Source organism: Pelodiscus sinensis, chromosome 2, assembly GCF_049634645.1.
Source record: "Pelodiscus sinensis isolate JC-2024 chromosome 2, ASM4963464v1, whole genome shotgun sequence".
NCBI lineage: Eukaryota > Metazoa > Chordata > Testudines > Trionychidae > Pelodiscus > Pelodiscus sinensis.
The window spans coordinates 26544372-26570847 of NC_134712.1; the positions used below are offsets into that span (position 1 = coordinate 26544372).

The 26476-nt window shown below is 41.6% G+C and overlaps 1 protein-coding gene across 3 annotated transcripts in view; it reads left to right on the forward strand.

Annotated features, from left to right (window-relative positions):
- Positions 1-26476, forward strand: part of CSMD3 (CUB and Sushi multiple domains 3) — a 1183531-nt gene that overhangs the window by 479415 nt on the left and 677640 nt on the right. For all 3 annotated transcript variants that reach the window (XM_075920204.1, XM_075920205.1, XM_075920206.1), the window contains one exon: positions 1808-1895. In XM_075920204.1, coding sequence (XP_075776319.1) covers positions 1808-1895 — 88 coding nt within the window. The remainder of the gene's footprint in view (positions 1-1807; positions 1896-26476) is intronic.

The window sequence follows — 26476 nt, forward strand, 5'->3', positions numbered from 1 at the left end:
AAGTGTTAGACAAAAAGTCAGAGTTACCAAAAGAAAATGAAATATAAACAAGCAGTCTAAACTCAATCCTATTAGAGTAGACAACAGCTAGATCAAGCAGTTTTTTTCTCCCCCCACTGGATATTGCTGTCCATAGTTCACAGATTTCATCCTTCAAATCTGCGCCAGTCCTCTCAGCTGAAATCTGCAGTTTTCTCACTGTCCTGGTTCCTTGGTGGGTGAAGGAGAAAATTCCAGCATGTGGCCACTATGTTCTGTATTCTACCCTAAGATTCATGTGCTTGGGGAGCACAAGTCTAGGCATATCTGAGGGGGAGGTGCGAGTGAGTCTCCAAGTCAAGCTAACTAATTCTCCTGGTGTGCTGTCATGCAGGTGAATCATTGCAATGTACCTCCCTTGCTGGACAGTGGCTAGTGATGTCTCTTCAATAGTACACATTTGGGTGTTGGTTACCTCCCTTGTAGCACTAGCATCTGGGTGTCTCCCAAACTCATATTTTAGTGAAAACCATACAACACAGTTTTCATAATTTGATATGCATTAATGGCATTCTTATTTAGATAAAAATTGCTTTCAGCAAATCATAACCTTTCCCCTGATGTTTACAAGCAATGGTTTACATGCAACATCATAATTATATACAGATGAGGAATATGGGGGTTACAGGTTGCTTCCCAAGGTATAGAATGTAATAGTCATGTCAGTTATTTCCTGAGAACTATTGCCATAAAAGCTTCTGGCCACAATTTTAATAAATGTTTCATCATGCAAAATCTTAACTGAAGGCCTCTTCTGCCCCACTCACAAACATAATAATTGCCTTTTAGAATTCCTCCTGGGGAGAGAGTCAGTGTCACTCAAGAGTTCTTCTGTCTGTGCTCCATGGTAATGCTCCATCCCATGTGGATTGGCCACTAACCTCATATTTAATTCTCAAGCCATGATTTGGATTTTGTGTCTTGTATGGTGACAGTGTGTAAAATAAGACAAAAGGATGATTTATTGAAAAAATACACTAATTTAGGAATCAATATTAGACCCTTTATATGTGCATAGCTCCCACTACAGGAAATGTTTGTGTGTGTAAAATGCACTTGATAGATTTGTAATTGTTTTATTTTAATAAAAAGAGATGAGTTCAAGAGGTAAAGTTTAGATCCGCATAAAAATTTCTAGCCCCCAATGATTCTGGAATGTTCAGCTCTGAGGATTCCTTTGTTTCTTTCTGAGAAATTTACGAAAGTTAAACTTAGTTCAGATATGAAAGCTGCCCACGGTGCCTCTAAATTTTGGGTCATTTGGACTCATGGCAGGAATTAAGACCTATCTGACACAATTCCTATGAAGTTTTGCCTTCGTACACAAGGAGAGCAGATCAGATACTTGTTGAGAAGGCACAAGTAACATTGCTGAACTATGGTCAGAGGAAAATATCTCACAATTACAGTAATGTCAAGTGTTCATTAATTGCAAATATTATTTTAAAAAGGAAATGGAAATAGTATGTTTATGGAGTCAATAAGCTGATGAACAAATAAAACAGTTATTTGGAACTTTTCTATTATCATAAGACTCCTAGAATTTGTTGTATACAGATATAACACACATTGTAAAAACAATGTATTAATGAAGGAAAATAAATTTATTGAAAATGGAGATTATTCTACCCTAAAATCTAGTAACTATTTGATGTTTTTGAAGTAGCAACATTGTAGATAATATAATTTTTCATGCTATTATTTGTCTAAATCATCATTTTTCTAGCTTTCCTAAAACAGCATTGTTTTCTTTTCTTTTCGTTTACAGTAAATGAAGGAGGTATTAAACAGGCATCCAATCTGTGTCCAGATCCTGGAGAACCAGAAAATGGGAAACGTCTGGGCTCCGATTTTAGGTAAAATATTAACCTTACCATTGTACCATTTCTATAATGTGTAAATTGTTAAAAAAATATAGCATAGATATTTTAAATGTATACCAAGACCACTGGCTAACCTTTAGGGAGTTCTATTTAAAATTAGATGGCATGATATAGCCCACTGTATTTATATTTTAGTACTAAGGGCAAAGCTGTCTGAAGTATACTTGGAAGAAGTACAAGTAACTAAGGATTTGCAAGGAATGTAATTGAAGAAATTTATTTAAAATAGTTTAATTTAAATACTCAGCTGCCTGAGTCCTGTAAATATATGGGCTATATGGAGAAATGGAGACATTTGTGGGACATATGTGAGGAGACGGTAAGGTGAGAATGTGTGTAGAAAGAATTTCTCTTCAGGGCAATCAAACCATATGTTGGTGAGGAGAGAGGCAGGCTACAGAGATGATAGCTCTCCCAACTTAATGTAGGAGCAGTTTGCCCCATCTTTAGCATTCTAGAGCAGTTGTGTGTTGCAGTTGTGCAGGCTGTGTAGCACATATCCCCATGTACATATACAAGAAGGAAAGTGCCCTGTTAACATGAACTGGAGGTAGTCATGAAAACTGATACAATCCTTGATGGAAAATAAAAGGGAGGTAGTGTTAGAGAATCATAGAAGAAAGGGGGTGGAAGAGACCTCAGAAAGTCAGCTAGTCCAACCACCTGCTCAAAATAGGATCAACTCCAACTAAATCATCATAGCCAGGACTTTGTTAAGCCTTTCTTTAAAAACCTTTAAGGATGGAGATTACACCATCTCTCTAGCAACCCAATCCATTGCTTCACCAACCTCTTGGTGAAATACCTTATTTAAGAGCAAATATAGACCTTCCCCACTGCAACTTGAGATCATTGCTTCTTATTCTGTCATCTGCTACCACTGAGAATAGCCTGCCTCCATCCTCTTTGGAACCCGTTTAGGAAGTTGAATCACACCTCATTCTTCTCTTCTGCAGAATATATAAGCCGAATTTTCTCACCCTCTGCTCATGAATGATGTGCCCCAGCCCATTAATCATTTTCTTTTCCCACTGCAGGACTGGGTCCAATTTGTTCCCATCCTTTCTCTAGTGATGGTGGTGGGGGGAGGGTGCTGAAACTGTACACAATGCTCTCGACTACCAGTGCCAAATAGAGTGGAATAACTTCTCTCAATCTGTTGGCAGTGCTCCCACTAATGCAGCCTTGGCAACAAGGGCACACTGTTGACTCATATCCAGTTTCTTGTTTATTGTAATTTCCAGGAATTTTTCTGCACAACCGCTGCTTCGTCAGTCAGTCCCCAGCCTGTAACAATGAATGGGATTCTTCTGTCTTAAGTGCAAGACTCTGCACTTGTCCTTCTTGAACCTCATCAGATATCTCTTGGACCAATCCTCCAATTTGTCTGTCGCTCTCAATCCTATCCCTACCCTCCAGAATATTTACCTCTCCCCCCAGTTTAATGTCATTGCAAACTTGATGAGGGTTCAAACCAAGCTATCAACCAGATCATTATTGAAAATTTTGAACAAAACCAGCCTCAGGAATGACACCTGGAGCATTCTGCTTGATACCAGCTGCCAATTAGACACCAAGATGTTGATCGCTACTCACTGAGCCCGATACTCTAACCAGCTTACTCTCCTTCTTATAGTCCATTCATCCAAGTCTTACTTTTTAAATTTGCCAGCAAGAATACTATGGGAAATTGTATCAAAAGCTTTCCTAAAGTCAAGGTATATCACATCCACTGCATTCCCCATGTCCACAGAACCAGTTATCTCATCATAGAAGGCAATCAGATCTGTCAGGCATGACTTGCCCAAGGTTAATACATGACTATTCCTGATGATGTTATTTTCCTCCAAGAGTTTCACAATTTATTCCTTGAGGACTCGCTCCATGATTTTTCCAATGACTGAGGTGAGGCTCACCACAGACCCTCCTTCTTCCTCTTGTAAAAGATGTTCACTATAATTGCCTTTTTTCAATCATCCGGGACCTTTCCTAGTCACCAAAACTTAGAGTAAGATTATTTTCAAAAGTGCCTATATGAATTAAGTGCCAAAGTCTATATAAAATCAATGGGAGTTAAGGGCCTAATTCAATTAGATGCTTTTGAATATCTGACCCTTGGTTTTCATTTAAAAAGACACAGAGAGGCTCACGTACTTCCTGATAAGCTTGTCAGCGGAAGTAAGCTAACATCAAAACACAAAAGCTAAGCCAACCAAAATATCTCCAGCTCATTTCCAATTTCCATTTCTGTGAGTCCCACAGTGCTTTGTATTCCCTAAAATCTTTCCAAATTATGAACCCATTAAAGCAGGAAGCATTTCTATTTCCTCTGTTGCATAAGACCAAGCACGTTGTTGGGGCTTAATGCATCATTAATGATAATAAAGCTTCATTGTAAGTAGTGCAGCTATAGTGAATAGCAGATAAAATAAAGGCAGATGTCAGGAGCAGGTGAGCTGGGTCTCCTGGGCCCCTTGAGTATGCAGAGTCTGCTGTGGGGGATACATACTGTGGCTATACTCATCTTAGGCCTTTTGAAAATGTAATTAACAGCAGGAGGTAATGGCACATTGCAAGCCATACAGATTGTTATGTCAACAGTAGTGACAAGGGTGGCAGGGAGAACTCCAGTCAATTTATTCCCTGGGGGTATGTCTACACTACCCCGCTAGTTCGAACTAGGGTGGTAATGTAGGCATACCGCACTTGCAAATGAAGCCCGGGATTTGAATTTCCCGGGCTTCATTTGCATAAGCCGGCCGGCGCCATTTTTAAATACCGGCTTGTTCGAACCCCGTGCCGCGCGGCTACACGCGGCACGGGCTAGATAATTCGAACTAGCAAGCCATTCTGCACTATCTGTACGCCTCGTGGAATCTAGCCCGTGCCGCGTGTAGCCGCGCGGCATGGGGTTCGAACAAGCCGGCATTTAAAAATGGCGCCGGCCGGCTTATGCAAATGAAGCCCGGGAAATTCAAATCCCGGGCTTCATTTGCAAGTGCGGTATGCCTACATTACCACCCTAGTTCGAACTAGCGGGGTAGTGTAGACATACCCTGGGATACAGATATTCAGCTGTTGGGAGCCTGATGCAGTGCCAAGCCAGCCTCTGCTCTTCAAAGAGGTTGTAGGCCTGAGCCACAGAACTTGTACATGCACACTTGAGAAGCAGTCAAGTCTAGTTAAAAATAATTGTGGGGGGAGATCCTTCTTAGTGTAACTAGTGTTATATAAAATTATTGAACACTCTTAATTAAGTCTGCTCCCCCCTCCCCCAATCCCTGTCCTCAAGCTGAGAAATGAATCATAGGCTAGTCAATTTATTTCATTTATTCATGTATCTCATGGGATGCTTCTGCCTGCAGGCCACTGTCTGCATCCTTGCATCTCAGCAGAATTATCACATAACCAGCTAAACTACAGGCCAGCAGTATAGATATATGCCTGCAGTTGCCAACCCTATCACTGGGCTGCAGTGGGACCCTCTGAGCAGGAAGCTGAACCAACTCAACTCTTCTTGCCACACTACCCTTGCTGCTGGATCTTACCGAGAAGAAAGAGCCAGGAAAGGAGGAAGAGGCAATGGTGGTGGTGGTAATGGTGATTGGTAATAGAACTAGCAGCAATACTAGCCTCCCTCATTTCCTGATGAGATACATCAGATTCTTCTCAGCTATTCCCATCACACCAGGCATCTTCAACTGATTCCCCTTTGAAGTTTTGCTGTTAGGCTGCAAGTGATAATTGTTGGCTGATTCTAGTAAGTAGAGCATAGGGACAGGAGAGCTGGGGAGGCATAAGCCTTCCCGTCTCTCATAGCTCTACTATTGTTTCTTCTACAATTTGATCTGAGGAAGTGGGTCTGGCCCACGAAAGCTCATCATTTAATAAACTATCTTGTTAGTCTTTAAAGTGCTACATAGTCCTGTTTTTTGTTTCAGCTAGACTAGACTAACACGGCTACATCTCTATTACTATCACTACACCCTGCACATCGCTGTAACTACCTAGAGGTCAGAGGAAAAAGCACAGATTGCAGGAAGGAAGAATTTTGAAGATTCTCCAGGAAGTCTCTTTGTTTGCACATGGCCAGAATGCTATCTGCAAATACAGAAATTCTATAAATACTTCTCTTAATAAGGAGCCAATTCAGTTTTAAAAACATGGAGTCCTTTCCCAATAGAAGGGTCAGGAAATATGGTAACCATAGTCAGTCTACAGAGATGTTCACCAAAGAAGAGACCCTGAATAAAAAGAAAACAAAGCAGCCATTGGAAATAGATCAATCAGTGAGCACAGTGGGACTCAATCTGCCAGAAAAATGTGATTCCCAGACAAAAATATTTTATACAGGAATGGAAGCAAGAGAAACAAAAATTGAGTTCATATGTAAATAGCAGGAGTTAAAGATGAGAAAATTTAGGTTGAAAATAAAGGAAAAGATTTTTTAATGATCTTATTAGGAAACGAAAGGACAAGAAGTGAGTTGAGATACTGTTACTCAAATTAATACCCCAAACACAGGAAGTGCTGATAAAAATGCTTATGAGTACTATGATCCCACACAGAATGAAACTCTAGGGAGTTACTGTATTTTAGCCCAAACCAAGGAACAGACAAAGAAAATGATACAGAGCTGAGAACTGTGGCTTCCACCCGTAACTTTGGAAACATTAAAAGTTCCCTAATTGGGGACAGGATTATTTGCAAGACACAGCTTTCAAATTTGCAGGAGAGACTGCTGAGAGAAACAAATATAACCCTAGAGAAATGCCCTGCAAGAGCTGCTTAACTGTCCATGGAGAGGATCAAAAATAATAGCCAGGAAGGCAGAACATGTTCACAGGCTCAGGCTAAAGAAATCCAAGAAGCAGGACATAGACTGAGAATGCAAGTATCATGGTCTAGTGTATATACAAAGCAACATTAAAGCCAGAAAAGAAAATGACTCAGCCTATGGGAAATGGTGCAAGGGGTGTGGGAAATAAAGTTGCTTTATGTCCCCTTGACACAACTAGCCTAGGAAGAAAAATAAACCAATATTGCATGCAGAAATTAAAGATGTTGAGATTTCTAGTGAAGAGGAGGACAACGGTAGTGTGACATTCACAGATTCAAAAGACACAGACTTCAGAAGAAAGCTGCTAGCCATTGAATTGCCATATTTTCCGCAATGCTGTAAAATCAACAACCAATTTGGTTCAAGATGGATTGTGCAGCCAGCTGCAATATAATCCTAGCAATACTGAGAAGCAATACTAGACTGGAGAAATGTGATCAGTTGCTAAGAATTTACAACAAAAGCATTCTTTAACCAGCAGGCAAACTCAGGTTGTCAATTAGAAACCCATGAAACAAGAGATGTTGAGGACAGTGCCCACACAGGAGCAACACCCACTGCTGGGTAGCAGGGCTATACAAGTCACAGATCTGATCATAGTACAACACTAGAACTATCCTCAGCATGACAAAAGAGAGAGAAGAATCACCATGGACACCATCCAGCCTTCTAACAGAATATCACAACATATTTCACGAAGATGGACTCTTAACAGAGCAGGATAAAGTCAGTATTAGACCCTGTTGTACAATCTATGAGATGACCAAGATGAGAGTTCCACTAGCTAAAGAAGGAACTGGTGAGATTGCAAACAGAAGCCATCATGACATGCTTAGTGTAGGAGAAAGTTATGTCAATTACAAAGAAACTCAGGAGCATAAGTAAAAGCTGCAGCAACTTCTGAACAGGTTCTAGGAGCAGAAAAATAGGCTGAATTCAGGCAAGCTGAAGCTGAGGAAAATGGAGGTATCCTACACTGGATGGTCCCCTCCATCCTCCAGGGATAGAGATTTCACCACTCACCAAGGTAATCCAGTTGAGTGCTTCCCCACCCTCCTAGTAAAATAGGTTTTCCTAATATCCAAGCTAGACCTCACCCACTGCATCTTGAAATCATTGCACCTCATTCTGTCATCTGTCACTACTGAGAACATCCTCTCCATTTTCTTTGGAACTCCCTTTCAGGAAGTTAAAGGCTGCTATCAAATCCCCCCTCACTCTTCTCTTCTGTAGTTTAAATAAGCCCAAATCCCTTGTAAGTCATGTACTCCATCCCCCTAATCATTTTGGGTGCCCTTGGCTGGATTTTCTCAGATGTGTCCACATCCTTTCTGAAATGGGGAGCTCAGATTTGGATGATGGAGTCTATCAACAGAGATAACATATACAAAGGTGGGAGAAACATTAGATGATTGGTGTGCTTGCAGGACTCTGAGGTGCAGCAGAACACCATGAGATGGCAGTATCAGTTATTTCCAAGCTGATACTAGCTGATACCAAGCAAGCTATGTTTTAACATCTGCCCCCATCAAGTCAGCAAACTCTCATGTAGCAACCTGCATTGAACTTGGGGGGAAAGAACACAGGTTGCAGGATGGAAGAATTTGGAATGCTAGATACTATTGTAGCATGTGTAGCAGGGATTTTCCTTAATGAAAAGTCAGCCCAGCTTCAGCAATGTGGAGTTTTTTCCTATTACCCAATAGATGATACATGAAACACCTACCACTGGCTGGCACAAATGAAAAGGCTAGTTAGGGAAGACGAGCAAGTGGTGACTAAAAGTGTCTCACTGCAGGTAGATTATGAGAGAGAAATGGGGGGTGAAGTACAATGTGTGGAGGTGCAAACAATAAATGGAGAAGGTGGCAGAGTTAGGTTGGGCTACATTTTTCTGTTTCCCTAGCAAATTTTGATCCTACAGGAAATGTAATTGGAGGATTTCCTCAAAACTTGGCAGCAGTGTATATTATTTTATTAAGTGCTAACTAAAAAGTCACATTCTGACATTCTTCTCTATGAACCAGACTCTCCATCCAGCTTTATCTTGTGAGATACACTGAAGTAATTCAGTGTTTATGATGTAACACCTCCTCTAATCAAGAGGGGACACTACGATGCATGAAGAGAATGATAACATGCAGCACCACAAGACACTGCAGCAGCTTTCAGAACCAAAATATTTTCATTTTCAGGGATAGGAAGAGGGGAACATACAGAAGTCACAGAAATATCACCATATTGTGAAATTTACCCCACCCGACCCAAAATCTTACATTTTGGTTGAAATTTTTCCCATATATTGATTACTTTGAAGTTGTGACATTGTTAATACACTATGTCCTTTCAAAATATGAAAAAAATCAGTAAAATAGTGCATACAAATAGATGTATTTTGTGTCTGTTTTGAAATCATCTTTGCCCTCTCTGTTTCATTGTTCAGTTGCTCATAAATACAACCCACTTTAACAAATATGTCACCCACCTAATGCCATTATAAAAAAACAAACAAATGGTAATTTACAATACTTGTGTGTGTTTTGTTCAGTTTACTTAGGTTTTATTCTGGAAGCATCTTATGCCTGTATTGTCTTCAGTTATAGCTGAGGATGCTCATCCGTTTGCAAGGCTGGAAATGTGTTAGATTATAAACCCTCACAGAAAGGACCTTGTATCCTCCTGGGTATTGTTGAGTGGCTAGTTTAAGAGACGGTTTTGTGCTGCTATCTTATTTACAGCTTTAATAGAACAGGAAATCTTGTAGTCAGTATAGGAACTCCAACTTTGTAGGAGTAATAGCAGATCATACATTTTTATCCAGTAGACATCGTTAGAGATAATATAAGAAAAAATAGCTTGTAAAATATAAAACATTTCCATTAGGTACTAGGCCCCTTGGAAGCAGCTATTCAGTTTGTATCACATTAATACAAGAGGACCAGTAATTTCCCAATGTACAGCCTTCCTTCTGGCTTTTATGTCATCTCAAAGGTATTCTGCCAAGTTGCCTCCGAGCAGACACCTCTCATATTATCCAAAAGCGACGAGGAGTCCTGTGGCACCTTATAGACTAACTGAAGTGTAGGTGCATAAGCTTTCGTGGGCAAAGACCCACTTCGTCAGATGCATGTAGACATGCATCTCATACTATCCAGACATTCAAACAACACTGGTTTAATTTCTTTAAAGATTGGAACAATCTAGTTTGGCAGCTCTTCTCTGGGTAGTCTCTTCTTAGAACAGCTCTTGTCTTGTACAATATTGCCTTGTTAGCCAGGCCTCATCTGATTAGCTTTTCTTAGAAAAGTCCCAGACTGGGTCAGCTTCTATTATAATAGATTCCATTAAAATGAGTTGAGACCAGTTTTCAGCTCCCCCTCCTTCCCACTCCCCACACACACCATGCTTATGGTGAAATTCGGTATTTGCTAGTTAAAAGGCTTCTTCATTCAACTGTTTAAAAGCTACGGTAAGAAGTTCAACAATACATACAAGTCAGATAAAGATAAAACAGAACATATTTTATAAAGGATTTTGATTAGAAATAACTATATTGACATTTAAAAACATCAAGGCTGCATCTACACTGCAAAGTTATTTCGGAATAACTGACGTTATTTCGAAATTACAGTGTGAGCATCTACACAGAATTCAGTTATTTCAAAATAAATTTGAAATAATTGATGGCTTATTTTGAAATCTGTAAACCTCATTTCACGAGGAATAATGCTTATTCCAAAATAGCTATTTTGGAATAGCGGTGTTGTGGATGCTCCACCGCTGCTATTTTGAAATAACTCCTCCCCAAGGCTATTCAAAATAATTACTCTCCAGTGCTTCCTGGGCCTCTAATTTGAGGTAGCATGTTGACATTAGGAAAGCTTATTTTGGACTAACTTTGAGGCTATTAAAAATAGGCTATTTAAAAAAAATTCCAAAATAGCTTATTTCGAAATAAGCATGCTGTGCACATGTACCCCAAATGATTCAGGCCCTTGTGTTAGCAAGCATTCCTTTTTCTCTAGAGGTAACATAATCCCTTTGTACCTTGAAGATTCTCATGAGCTTTCCTTAAGGCGTGTGTCCTGCAAAGAAGGAAAAACCTCTTTGTAGCCACTTTACAATATATAGAAAAGTCTTGAAAGAGCTGTGGCTATTTTCATGCTTGTTTTGAATTCATAAATATTAGGAGAATGAAGACTGGTTTTCCCTAGAAGACTTGTTAGAGACCTCAGAAATGTGGATTGTGGGATTTCTCACAGGTTCATTGAAGGAGCAAGACTGTGGAGGTGCATCTACACAGAATTCTAAACTCGAAATAAGATACACATTTTGCACCATGCAAATTGCATATCTTATTTTGATTGAATTTTGAAATAGCCTATTTCAAAATTTGGCACATTTACACAGTGCCAGATTTTGAAATAACACACTATTTTGAGATGTCTCTTAACCCTCATGGAACAAGGGTTACAGAAATGCTGAAATAGTGCATCCACCATTTCAAGATCTATCTTGAAATAGTGGGTATGTTCAAAAGACACAGGTTAGCTATTTTGGGATACTTTCAGTATCCCCAAATAGCCTGGCAGTGTAGATGTACCCTGGAATATTAAATGACTGTTTTCACTCTCAAGTTGATCATTTGTAAGAAAGAAAGAAAGAAAGAAACCTCATTCCACAAGGGACATTTCAGAATAGCGATTTATTTTTTAAATACGTTTTGTGTAGACAGCGCCAAATTTCAAAATAAGGTGTTTCGAAATTAACTTGAAATAAGCTACACAATTTGCATAGCTCAAATTATGTAGCTTATTTGAAGCAATGGGTGTAATGTAGATGCACCCTTCCTGTCTTATGGGTGGCCCTTCTTCTCCTTGCTAGAATGAGAAGAACTGGAAACTTAAATTCTTAGCAATTATAGCCTTAGTGTGAGCAACCTGGCAGTCCTCAAAAAAGAATTAATTGTGCAGACACCTTAAGTGTTAATGCAGCATTTTAGAAGGAGAGGAGAAAATATTTGTAGTAAAACTTCTCAGAATCTCCTTTCAAAAAAGGTTTAAAACAGTATCAGAGTGTTTTTAAAAAAATGCTTGGGTCCTCACATAGTCAGAATCCTGTCACCATTTTCCAGAGCCAGTGTGTATGTTGGGGCCAGAGGGAAAATTTTATTCCAGCCATAGTAAGTAACATGGCAACTGGCAGCTTTCCCAATCTATGTCTTCAAAAAAGGTGTAAGACAAGCTCTGAGACAAACTGCAGAAATTTACAGTATCCCTTGGGATCTGACACAATATGCTTTACTGTTTGGGATATACTTCTGTGATGTAAGAATCCCCATTGCTTTGTTTTGAAATTTTAAAAGCTTTGCTTCTGATTCTAAATGCTTATTTGAGCATAACTGGCTTTTCAGGGTTGAAATAAAGCCAAGAAGACTCGCTGATCACTGCCAGCATTTCCTAGTCTGAAATAGATGTTTTCAATCAGAAATAAAGCTTCAGTTCAGTGAGGACTCTGGAATGTTACCTTTAAATCTCCCATTTAGCTTTTCTTTACTATCCTCAATCATTACTTGCTTAAGTTACTTCAGTGAAATGTGCACAAGGTCTCCCTGCATGCATCACACTCTGTGCCCTAAGATAGGGGATAGTAATTAGTTAGTTTTGATCTTTCCTTTTCCAGTAGGCTAGACATAATTTGCTTCTTGTAAACTGCTGTTTGAAACAGCAGTAAGTCAATCCCCAGTAGGGGATTTTAGTACAAATCAGGGTTCACATGAATGCTTAGTGCACAGCATACAAGGATGCAGTAGATTTATACTCTAGCTTGCCATGCTCTAACTCTCCATATAGACAAGCCCCAAGTTGTCACTGTATGGTAATTTTGGTAACTGTTATTTTTTAAACACTTAATCAGTAATTTCTCTCAATCGATCTGGCCCCCATCACATGGTATTTGTGCACCCCTACAGTATTTTAAATGTATATCCTCATACCAACTTTTGAGGTAGGGAAATACTATTATCCCATTTGGCAGTGGTTGTCCTAGGCACAGAGAGATCAAGAGTTGGATTTTAAAAGGTGCCTAAAATGCAGAGAAGTGCTTGGTGGGATTTTCAGATTTTAGGTACCTAACTCTCACTGATTTTACCAAGGTGATTTTGAATCCCTTTTAAAAATCTAGCCCTAAATGTCTTGTCTGAAGTCATACAGAAAATTTGTGGCATAAAGGGAAACTGTACCTAGATTTGAGATCTGTGCTAGTGTAACCCACACGCCTAGGCTATGTCCACAACGCAGGCTTTTTGCACAAGAACTTTTTGCAGAAGAGATCACATATAGTCAGAATCCTGTCACCATTTTCCAGAGCTTTTAAGTGTGTCTGTCGGAGCCAGAGGGAGAATTTTATTCCAGCCATAGTAAGTAACATTGCCATGTGCTTTTGCGCAAGAGAGCATTCACGCTGCGATGGACACTCTTCCGCAAAAAAGCTCTGATGGCCATTCACATCAGAGCACCTGTGCTTTTTCCAGTATGGGTTTCTTGTGCAAGAAACCCCTGTTGTCCGTCCACATACATCTTATTGTGCAAGAGCTCTTGTGCAAAAAGGCTTATTCCTCATAGAAAGAGGAATAACTCTTGTGTAAAAAGCCCTGTCTTCTGACAATCTACTGTACTTTTTCTTGTGCAAAAACGCGATTGTAGTGTGGACGCTCCGTGAGTTTTTGCACAAAAATGGCCGTTTTTACTCAAAAATTCTGCAGTGTATATGTAGCTCTAGTGTAGTTTGCTGTCCCACATAGCGGTGCTTAGACCACTTACAGTGAGAGATAAGAACAAGGGAGGTCTACAGCCTATCGCTCAAGCTATAGAGGCTCCTATACTAAACTCCAGATGTTCTAGGTTCAAATCTATGCTGTGGTGGTTACACTAGCACAACAAACAATGAATCATCCTTGGAACTGATCTTCAGCACATCGATCCAATCTCTGCTTTCATTAACTAATACGTTTCTCTTAAGAGAGCTGTCAATGTGTAAACAAAATGATTGCTAGTTCCTGGAAGTTTCACTGTAAATTTTCCTAAAGATTTTTTTATAAATACCTTCATGACATCTTTCCAGGATAGACTTTCAGATTCCTGAAAAGCATTGCCAAAGATCTCTGCATCCTGGGAGAACCCAGACTAATCTGCACCTATGAAATGTGGCTAATTTGTAGCAGATTCTGCTACTACCACTACAAATTCCTTGTCAGTCATTTACTTGCAGCTAATCTCTGGCTGTACATGTGTATAGGATCACCTGAATAACTAATAAATTACCAAAGGTCTCTAATGGTGAGGGGTCCAAAAATAAAACCATGTAATCTGAGCTATCTTGAATTTCTGGAAGATTTGGATTGGATCAAAATTTTATGATACAGGCCAATTGCTAAATAAAAATAAAATTAAGCTCCCCTCTTATCAATGTTATATTATGATGAATATGGGAAGATAAAAAGCAAACAGTAAGGAGAGGAAACTACATGTCATGTGAATGTTTGTACAACCCTTGACTTGCGAATGGCAGAGGATAAGTGAGTTATAAAGGGAAGGGATCTCAATTTAAACCAGAAGTGACTAAAATTCATCTTTGACTGGATCTATAAATAAATCTATGAATGGTTTTAGACAGTACTTGCTTTTTAGGCAAAACAATGAATGATGCAATCTGAAGCTGGTATTGCATCATACATGATATGAATTGCATCGTTATTCCTAGAAGTCATGGATGATGCAATCATAACGAAGCTTACCTCACTCTGCTGAACAAATTGCCCTATATCAGCTCTAGAAATCATACAGTGTCATGCTCTCTTATTTGTCAGTGTTTGATTTTGCAAAGGGACACATTTCTGTTTAGCCAAAGTGAGCAGAGATGCCTCATACTTGTGTGAACAGTGCAGATTACTTCTGCTATGTTTATGGTGAAGTGACTTTTGCATCACAAAAGCGCAGTATACATTATGGTTAAGAAAGCCTATCACCTTTATTTTGGCTGCAAAATTGGAGATCAGGACAATAGGTGGGCCCCACGCATATGCTGCGACACCCGTGCAAAAAATCTTCGCCAGTGGTTGAACAGGAAAAGGAAATCTATGCCTTTTGCAGTGCCAATGATTTGGAGAGAGCCAACAGATCATACCAGCAATTGTTACTTCTTCATGGTGCCTCCAGTTGCGAAAGGTGTGTCAAAGAAGAAAAAGTGGACTGTGCATTATCCAAACATTCCATCAGCCCAGTACCCCACGGAGAAGGACTGCCGGTTCCTGATGCACCAGAATCATTCTCACTTGAGTCAGACGAGGAAGAGGAAGAAGATGAAACTTCTGGTCCTGAACCATCAATGTCACAGGACCCACATTTTCTCCCATCCTCCTCCTCTGAACCACACCTCATAACACAAGGTGAACTGAATGATCTTGTCAGGGATTTGGAACTACCCAAGAGTAAGGCAGAGTTGTTGGGCTCCAGACTACAGCAGTGGAATCTCCTGGCAGGTGAAGTTAGGGTTTCCATGTTCCGTGACTGTCAAAAGGATCTTGTACCATTCTTCTTCATGGTGATCTTGTAGCCTGCAACAACATCGATGGTGTGATGGCAGCCCTCAACATCGTTCACGATCCCGATGAGTGGAGACTGTTCATTGATTCATCGAAGACGAATCTTTAATTTATTATTAAAACTCTACTATCTACACAATATACATAGATGTAAAATGTAAAAACTTAAATATCTTGGAAACAGTAGCCAATCAGTTGTTTTAATTGTCATATTTGAATTCAGCACATCAAAGTACATAATAAATAGCACATTTTATCTCTGAAGCAGACGAATTCTAAAAAATTGTAGACCAGTGAAACTGGTCCCTGTCTGGAGTGTATTCAAAGTAGTGGCAATGGAATGTGCAAACAGTGTTAAACAAATAGAATTGTGTAAATCACTCACACTTTTAAATACAGGTTGAACCTCTGTCCTTGGGATTCTCTGGTCCAGCAACCAGACCACGGGTGTTACTGCACCAGAGAGCTCTAGCCATAGAGTTTTCAGTGGCTGGGAATAAAGCCAGGCAGACAGCCTGGAAGGCCACTATCCTGGTGGCAGGAAACCTAGCTGGCAGCCAGAGCAGGGCTGGGTGGGGAGTCCCTCTAGCTGAGAGCATAGCTCTGCTGACCATAGGCAGGGAGCCTCTTCTGGCTGGGAGAGCGGAACAGCTGCCTGCTATGTCTACAGAATAGCGATGTTAAATATTGGTTAATTGAATAGTCTAGTAACCTCAGGAATTCTTATTGGTTAGTTGCTATTTTATAGTCCCCCAGGGTGGGAGCAGCAGCCACTGAATCAGAGGCAGCAGCGTGGGGTGCCAGGTGGGAGCTGGTCCTCAAAAGGGGCCAGTTTAAAAAACAGCTCCCCTTGTGGACTAGCTGCCTGTCTCCCTATGCTGCTGCCTCTGGTAAAGAGGCAACAGCATGGAGTGGCAGCAGCCCCTGTCTAGGGGGAGGCTGAGCTCCCACACCCAACGGGAGCCAGGGTTCAACTGGGCTGCCTCACCTCCTGGCTTCTAATTCACTTTAAAAACAGAGCTGCAGCAGGGGTACATCCTGGACCTGTCGCAAACCAGGACTGAACCGGGCTGCTGGCCAGCCTGCTAAAAAATTTATTGGCGGGAAAGGGGAGAATGTGTGCAGTATATAGCATTAACCGAAAAGCTTTTGCTTATCAGTTAGTCAGTTAATCAACTATACTATGACATCCCTAATACAGAGCCCCTGCCAGTTGGGGGCATGCAGCTACCAGCCAGGAGCAGAGATGCCCCTCCAGCCAGGGGCACAGAGGTGCTGCCAACCAGGAAAAGGGAGCCCCCTGTGGCTGCAAACATGGAGCCCATGCCAGCTGGGAATGTAGGGCTGCTCTTGGCTGGGGCCAAGGAGCCCAAGGGACTAGAGCACAGCGGCAGCCAGGAGTGGATCACCTCCACCCATAAGAGCTGGGGGTAGCACACTAGCCAGGCCGGAATCCAGGACGGGTAGCCCTTGAAAAGATGGAGGCTTGACTTCCCCTGGTCTGGCAAACACCCTCTTTCAGGACCACTCTGGTCTTGAGGGTGCCCGACCAGGGAGGTCCAACCTGTAATAGCAGTATTTCTGATGAAAAAGAGTAATGAACATTTTTAAAATATCTTTTTTTATTTGATACCTCTAATGCTATCTCTCAAGATTTAGTTTATTTTGATGGCTTAACATCTTAATGTAAAAACTAAAATACGTATTTTTTTTAAAAAAGGAAATACAATAATTCCCAGTTCAATGTTATGATCTCTCACAATAATAGAAGAGCTAGTTCACAGAGCTGCATTGAAGAGAAACATCCAGATATTGAGGCACCATGATTGGGTATAAAAAACCCACACTGATAAGGTTGCCAGGTGTCTGATATTGAACCGGACAGTCCAGTATTTGTGCCTTCGGCCCGGTAAAAAAATTGAGAAAATACCGGACATATAAAATGTCCAGTATTTTCTGCTTTTCCCAGCTTGGCACCTGATGGATATGTGGCGGGGTGGCAGGAGCTGTCAGGATTGGAGGGGGGCAGTTAAAATAAGAGAGGCAGCTCACATACAAAGTGACTGGGAAGTATAGCAGATTGGAAGTGCCTATGTGACTGTGAGATGCCTTGGTAGAACTGGAAACTAACTGAAGCCTATGGTCTGTTAGGACCTTCCCTGTGGCAAAGTAGGCCTAACCTAGATTGTTGGTCTTATTTGTTACCAGAAACCTGGAAGTGAGTATTATGACAAGCTGCTACAGCTGGGTTGCACATGAAAGGATGGCAGCTGAAAGCAGGTGCCCAACTGGGCTGAAGACTCTTTTGGTTTGGGTTTATATTGAACTTTGACTTGGGAACTCTGCTGCCCCAAAAGGGTAGACCTCTCTTTGCCCTAGTCTACTCTAGAGAGTTATTTCAAAATAACCCTCTTTATTTCAAAATAATAAACAGAGCATCCACACTACCAATCCCGTTATTTCAATATAATCGGATGGTTATTTAAAAAACTGCACTCCTGCTTTTCTTTGGGAATATTGTTTATTCCAAAATAGTTATTCTAAAATAGCGTTAGTGTAGATGCTCCACTGCTGATATTTTGAAATAACTATTCTCCAGAGTGATTTGAAGTAATTACTCCCCAATGCTTCCTGGGGCTCTAGGTTAAGGTATCATGGCTGCATTAACAGAGCCTGACTCGGACTAATTTTGAGACTCTCCCATAGTGGGGACATGCTATTCTGATTTTGCTATTTGGGGAGTTATTATTTTGTGACTTGGATGGAGGAATAAGCTCCATCTATAAATAGAATCTGCCAAAGAATATGTTGGGGAAAATGAATGCCAAGCCATGTGGGGATGCACAGCATGGGCACTTCTGCCCAAGGCACTCAATAATCTGTGGGTAGTTTTAAAAGTTTAGTTTTAGGGTTAAAATTTAGAGTACCAAGAAAAGAAGAAAATCTCTCTTTTGTGAGACGACTGCATTTTCTAATGTCAGTAGCTATTCATGCAGGTACCAGTGTGACTTTCAGAGATTTAGGTGCAGTAAAGAGATTTAGGTGTAAAGCTAAAATCTAGATGATTTTTTTTCTGATTGATCCCATGTGCTTAGATGTTTCTCATTTGCTGTAGTAGCCTATAGTACATACACATATGCTTTCTGGACGCACTATGTAATGCACATCCATTATACCAGTAGACAGAATTTAGTCCAGAAGTACCAGTTAGAACTGTATCTAATCAGCCAGGTTTTGAGAGCCTATGGTCTACAGGGCTCAGCATTTGTGGTTGATCTGCCAAGTATCATATATTACTGTAGTTAGAGAGTGATATTTAAATTAGCTATAATATTCGCATTATCATATGCATGTACCGTATATCTATTGCCATCTGGCATTGAAGTTTGTGTCTCCAGTGATCTAAACATTTTTGAAAGTAATTTACTATTCAACTACGATAGAACAGGTGTGCCATGGAAAGTAGGCTATAACTAAGAGCAATGTGATAAAACTGAGAGCAAGTAATTTAGATAAGAATATCAATAAACTTCCTATCTGAAATCTATTAGAATATAGAGCAGTTTTCCAAAAGCAGTGGTGAAAACCCCATTCTTTGAAGAACTGAAAATAGAATTTGGTGCAGCCAAAATACTAGAAAATATACTACAGGGAATCATCCTTGAGAGGAAAGGGAACAGATTAGAAGACATTCATCTTCATTGTCCACTTGGAGTTTAGAGAGGATTTTAAACACAGAAAAGAGGGAGAGGAAATCCTATTAAATAGTTATCACAAATGTCTGTATTACCTCCCAGCTTCTCACCCTGTCTTGTAGCTCACCATGCTGTCCTTTCTACATTATTCACTTTTTCTGTGCCCCAATCAGTCCACATGCTGCCTCCAGTCTGCATTCAGCTAACATTTTCCTCACATCCCAAGCACACACATTTCCCACTCCAGGCTAGTTTCATGCCCAAATCTCCCAATCCACATTTTGAAACTGCAACTTCTGCCAGACTTCCCTTCACATCTATACATTTCTGCTTGACATTCCTTATTCCTCCCTTATATCTGCTAGGGGTGCCAACTTACTTCTGGTTATTCAGTCCTTTCTATCTCTCACTCACTCCATACCAGGTAACAAAGAAATACATTCTCCAAAGGGTGGACAGAAGCTAAATATCAACCATCATGTAAAGAGCTGTCCTTGATTCTTCTTAAAGTTCTTGTGGATGTGCATTCCACTCAGGAGGATATGCATCCAGTGCATTGAAGACAAAAAACATCACCTAGCTATGCCAACAGAGGCAGACCTTTCTCCCTGTTGCTCTGCTCCCTTCCCTGGCTGTTTTAGAGCAGACTCATCTTGATATTCCATGACTTCCTTTTCACTGCCCAGAACAGTGTCTGAGACCTCCTTTGGCACTGGGTACCTCCACTGATTATCTGGTGCCACAGTATCCACCTAATATGTTCCTCCAGGCCTGATGTTTGATGTTTCTCCTCCTAAGACTTGCGTGGGCAAAAGTGCCTCCATGGGCCAGATCCTGCCTGCCAAGCAGGTTGATACAGCCTGCAGAAGTCCTGCTGCTCCCCTGTGCCCAGGCCAGTTAGGGCCTGGGAAAGGTGGAGGGGAGCGTCTCAAGTTTCCTCCACTTTGCAAAGAGTTTGCAGTGCTTAGAAGTGCCACACACCTCTGGCAGAGCAGGAGGAGACTTTACGCACTTCCCCACCCTCAAGCCTTGATTGGTCTGGAAGCAGATAGGGGAGCGCACAAAGTCTCCTTCCACTTCCGGGGCATGGGTGCCTAGGGGAAACCTTTAGGTGGAGCAAAGTCTTCATGTGCTCCCCTTCCCCCAGATCAATCCTTGTCTGTGGGTGGGGAAACAGAGAAGTATCCTGGCCCTGCCCCTTCCTCTTGAGACCCCACCCCTTCCAGTGTGGCCTGGGGCCACATCAAAAATTTCTGAAGTGGCCCCCGGTAAAAAATTATTGCCCACCCATGTCCTAACAGGAGTAAGAGTCTTTCTCCTTTCTCCATTCTTCCAAGAAAAAGGATCCAAACGTCAAGTCAAGTCCACTCTAAAAATCAGGGAGTCTCTATATCATCTTCTAAGAGGATTGCTGATCAGCAACATAATTTCTCTAGCACATGGACTGTAAAAGGGTCAGCTAACCACTCTCAGGTTTCATGCTAAGAATGAATGGATACATGCCATTAACTCTGGTATTGGCCATGGAACATCTGTATATGGGGTGCCTGTGACATTTGCATAAATACTGTCTGTCTCCATACCATTGGCATACCAGGTGGCATCAGACCAGCCAGAATCCTCAGTAGTTCAGGGACTTTTTGTGGCTGTGGCTTCTTCTTTGTCATCTTCTCCTATGCTCTTGGCATAGTCTGGTCAGATTGCAGGGCTTCAGTGCCATATTCTGCGCTAATCAAGATTCTGAGTGCTGAGTTGCAGCCAATGTTATTTGTAGTGCCAATGAGCTCATTGGTGCAAATGCTATTTTCAGCAGTGAAAACATCTATGCTACATTCCATCTGATCAGGGTTGATCCTAGCCTTGGCTCTGGCACTGTCATTTGTTTCAGTGCCAGATGGAAATGATGCCTCTTCCAGAACTCAATGGCTATGTCTAGACTGGCATGATTTTCTGCAAATGCTTGTAATGGATAAGTTTTCCGTTAAAAGCATTTGCAGAAAAGAGCGTCTACATTGGCACGGACACTTTTCCGCAAAAGCATCCGTGGCCAATCTAGACGCGCTTTTGCACAAAAAAGCCCTGATTGCCATTTTCGCGATTGAGGCTTTTTTGCGCAAAACAAATCTGAGCTGTCTACACTGGCCCTTTTGCACAAAAGCTTTTGCGCAAAAGGACTTTTGCCCAAACGGGAGCAGCATAGTATTTCCGCAAGAAGTACTGATTTCTTACATGAGATCGTCAGTGTTCTTGCAGAAATTCAAGCGGCCGGTGTAGATAGCTGGCAAGTTTTTCCGCAAAAGCAGTTGCTTTTGCAGAAAAACTTGCCAGTCTAGACACAACCAAAGAGTTCATCCACAATACTGATGTTGTCCTTGTATTGGGTCTCAAATGATTCTGACATTTGTTTGCCCTGTCTGGGATGAAGCCTCTGTACAATGTCAAGTTCTTCTGACTGTGACACTCAAATTAAGTTTGATGCTTCCAAAAAGACAGCATCCATAGCACCCCTGATAGGTTAGCTGAAAACTATGGGTGGTGGGTATAACAGGGAAGCGAAGGCAATGCCTTCCCAAACTGCCATCCTACCTCCACCCATACTCCACCCTTAACCTCCAACCCTCTTCAGTTCCTTTTCCCCAGGGCTGTCTGGGATTCAGACCCCCATCAAGGCCAGGGCCATGCTGAAAGCTCTGTAGGGGCTGGGAAGGCTGGGGCTGGAGCACTGCTCACCCTCCCTCTCCCCAGTGCTCTGGCCATTGTCAGAGAAGGCTGAAGCTATGTGCTGCCTGCTTCCCACCCCCTAGTCCCTGTTCTGTGGCTGGGGCCAAGGAAGGTTGGAGCCTCTGCAGGGGTGTCTCTATATTTGGTGTTTGGTGCAAAGGAACTGGGGAGAGTTCAAGATGATGCTCCTCCTAAATAGTCAGGGGAGAAGCTAGTGTCCCAGGATGCCTCTCTTCTCGGTAGTGCTAGGCAACATTCTCTGGCTTGGGTACACGAGATAGTCTGAATGAACTACATGTCTGTGCCCACACCTGGAAGAACAATACTTACAATAAAAGTAACAGTTTCTTTCTGTTTTACCAATTCTTAATCAAAACTGTTTATGACATAATGATGGAGGATTACAGAGCCACATCTCTGATAAATAGTCCAGGAATACTTGTAATATTGTGATTTTTAAAGCCTTAAGAGAATTCAAACAGGAGTCAATATCTTTTTGGAAAGCTTACCCATTTCCTTTTATGATCCTAATTCCACAATGTATATCACAGACTTTGTTTGCTTATTCCATTTGGGAAGTCTTAATTTCCCCAGATATTCAAAGTCTGGGCACAACTGCTTAGGGAATAAGTGACAACTGTGTTGACAACTTGCTGGGGGAATAAGGATCCATTCTAATTTACATATATTTACATAATTTAAATCTCCAAGAAAAGCAACCAATCATATTTACTTGTAACTTTCTTTAAGGATAAAAATAAATTCACTATGTATTCCCTAGAAAATCAGACTTTGTTTTTCCTTTGTAGGTAAAGTTATAGAAATAGAGATCAGGACTACATTTTAAGATTGCTGAAGCTATACTTTTAAGTCCTAAACTTTTCTTTAAAGTCCTGTGAATCATGTTCAAATTCTGACACACAGAATGTTTCATTACTCTTTGAATTCCCTGCGTAGATAATGGTTCACTAGCTATCAGATTAATTTAATGGTTTAGGGTTGTGCTGCTTGATTCATTTCATCTTCTTGCTTTATACTGGTAGCAGTTTTAACAAACTTTTATTGTATTCCCCATTTATGCACACTGTACAATGGTTTATTTATTTATTTTAGGTGTAATCTATTTGAATCTTTTAAAAAGCTGATCTTCCATGTATCCTATAGTCAGGCATATTCATTTTCTTTTCTAGCACAGTATTTCATCATCCATTCCCATTAACTACCTTCATTACTTTTCACACTTTCTGTGATAGAGTGCAAGACTCTTTTTTTTTAATTCCCCCATGCTGTTTATACTTCTATTAGCAATATATGTCCACAGAGGGGCATTTAATTTCCAATATCATGTAGACAACTGTAGCTGACTCGTATTCAAACTCAACTTCTGCAAAAGTATGGCAATGATACTTTCTGAGATTACCTAGTGTCAATATATGAATGTACCATCGTCACAATTGTATGATTTTTGGCTGCAATGTCTTCTTCTCCCATCTTTTGTGCCAATCTATATGTCTAGCTTTTCGTGAAGTCACTAGTTCAGTGTTTTGTCCCTTCATAGCCATGGTACTACTAAGATCCTCAGCCATCATTATGTCACCTCCTTTCTGAGCCACCCTCATTGGTATTTGACCTCTTCTACTTCTGATGAAGCCTGTACATTTCCTCTCAGTCTGGGGAAAGGAAAAGGAAATCAAGTTACCCTCTCCTCTGGATTCCAACCTAGAAACTCTGTTCAGGTGGTTAAGGAGTATTGATTTAATCCCTCTGCTATTTTCCCTAGGTTGCTTCTGCCTTTGCCTAGCTCCTTAAAATCTTTCCCAGGTCTCTGGGGTCTTTTGGTATCTACGGCTCCTCACTACTTTGCTAGTTATGGTGGTACCCCTTCAAAATATTTCCAGCCTTTGTTGCAGCAATTGGGCTGTGATGAGTAGCTGAATCTGTTGGCTGAGAGCAGTCATTCTTTTCTGTAGCAAAATGCAGGACTATGTAGCACTTTAAAGACTAACAAGATGGTTTATTAGATGATGAGCTTTCGTGGGCCAGACCCACTTCCTCAGATCAAATAATGGAAGAAAACAGTCACAACCATATATACCAAAGGATACAATTTAAAAAAAATGATGTCCTTTTCATGTGTGTTCATTTTTTTTTAATTGTATCCTTTGGTATATATGGTTGTGACTGTTTTCTTCCATTATTTGATCTGAGGAAGTGGGTCTGGCCCAGAAAGCTCATCATCTAATAAACCATCTTGTTAGTCTTTAAAGTGCTACATTGTCCTGCATTTTGCTTCAGCTACCCCAGACTAACACGGCTACATCTCTACCACTATTCTTTTCTGTGTCTGAGCAGGAGGTTCTCTCCTCAACCCTATTCTTATCACACCTTCAATCAGAAGCCTCTTCTTCAGCCCTCTCTTTTTGTCAAGGGCTGGAAGTTACACGGTGTCAAACAATATCTTCCTCCTTCCCTCTCAGCCTTTTCACTGGAGCTGTGGTTACCTCTCAGGCTTCTTCGCCGTAGGTTAATCAGTCTCATCCTGTTTCAAACAGAAGTTTCACCTTCCTCCTGGAGCTGAGGTTGTGCCAGTTCTCTTCAGCTGAACACTCTTTCTAATTCACCATTCATGCTTCAGGGTTCAACAGGCCAGCCTTCCCACACTGGTTTCTGCCTGCTGGGATGGAGGAAGCAGCTTTTGTGCTGCTTTCCCTTCTCCAACTGCTTCACAGCTGGTTTGGGGAAAGGGCAGCCTTGCCCTGGTCTTTCTGCAAGAAATAGGTCCCTGTCACATATCTCCCCCACCCCCAACCCCCCTGAGCTCATGTGGGAGCGAGTCCTCACATTGACTTCACGGAGGCCCTGGTCCTTTGGTCTGGTCTTGTACAGTGAAGGGGGTTAGGTATCAGCCCACATAGGTGAGCTCCTGGGAGGCCAACCTACCACCCTGCAAGCCGTATATCTCCCCACGGTTGGATAATCGTCACCAGTCGTTTGGGGTGGGGAGGCCTTGCTGCCCGTCGCGGGGTTACTCGCGGCCCCTCCTGGGGGTTGTTGTGAACGTCCAAGGGGTGTCGTCACCGGCACCCCGGCCACGGGTTCTGCGCACGTCCTAGTGTCCGGGCTCCCCGGTCCTTCCCTCTGGCCGCTGCCCAGTTCCTCTGGCGGCTCGGCTCCCCGCTGCCTCTCCTCTCCGGTCCTCCCCTCTCACTGGCCTCCCAGGCTGCCACTGCCAACCCGGCATCCCTGGTCGTTTTGCTGACCCGGCATCTTCATCCGCTTCTACCCCGGGGTCTCCGGCTGCTTCTGCCCCTGCCAACTGATCCGCCTCGCCTTTAAACACGGCGCACAGACCTTGGCATATGCACAACACCGCTGGGAGGGGGGCGCCGGCCTCTCTTCCACCCCCTAGGGTCTCGGAGTCATCTGTAGGAGGGCATGGGGACGGGTGCACCCCGTCACAGTCCCTTAAATGTAGAATGGCAACGATTCCTTTCCCAAGAGCCATTCCTTAACAGGACCCTTATATCTAATAGGGTCATGCCGAAGGGTGGAGAGACCACTAGGAATTACTGCCCTCGATGGCAGCCTACCCCATCATACTTCCCAGATTGGATCTGGGCCCAATTGTATTAAGCCCTAAAACAAGTAGAAAAGTATCCTAATTTTCTACAGACTTTGCTCCTCTTTCTTCAGTATCATTCAATGATTAACTCCATCATGTTCATACTTTAAATCGTTGCAAATGAAAGTGAGAACTTTCAGTCTTTACTTGCAGTCACTCCGCCCAAATCTTTTGCCTGTCAACTGAATTGAAACCGGCATTAAAGAAAGAAAGCACATTACAACTATCAAGCCATTACAACTATCAAGCATGTGCAACTAAGGAATGAGGTATGCAGTACTTACTCTCCAAAGGCCAGATCATGCAAGAGGCTGACTGCTCTCAATTCTCATTGACTGCAATAGGCGTTCAAAGTATTCAGCCCCTTGCAGAATCCGACTTACATTCATAAGAGCACTGTTAAACAAACAGACTGAATGAGCTCATTCCCTCATGTCAGCCTCTTTGTACCTGGCAAAAGATTCAGAGCAATGTTAATGAGCCCTAGAAGCCCAATATCTGGCCACAGAGTGCAGGAACTCTGGAAGACAGATGTAAGGCTGCTTCCTGAGGATGTTCTCACAAGCTGTAGCATGCTAGGATCTAGGCTGCGGGGCTGGACCATGACATGCAGTTGTGAAGATTTTAGACCACACTGTGGTTCATCAGGCAGCCTGGGAAAGCCATCATAAATTAGATGGGATGGTCTAAATTATTCTGGGGCCTTGCTTCAGCACAGAATCACACAGCATTCTACCCATTGCATAGAGGATTCTGTACACCACATTCACGGGAGCCAGAATCTCAATATTTCCATACAAGAATATTTTTCAAGGAGTATTTAGTTAAGAAAACATCTAAGATGAATGAATGGGTGCTGATTTAAGTGATGACTGATTTGTAAAATTAGCAAATGTAACTTGATGGTTTATATTGTATCACACAATGCCTGGCCAAAAATAGCAAATACTTAAATAAAAAATTAAAAATAGTGTGAGCAACTATGCAAAAATGAGAAAACATGTAACATTTTTACAAAGGCCATAAATATTTTGTAAAGCATATCAGAATGTGCATTATTAATTACTCTTCTAC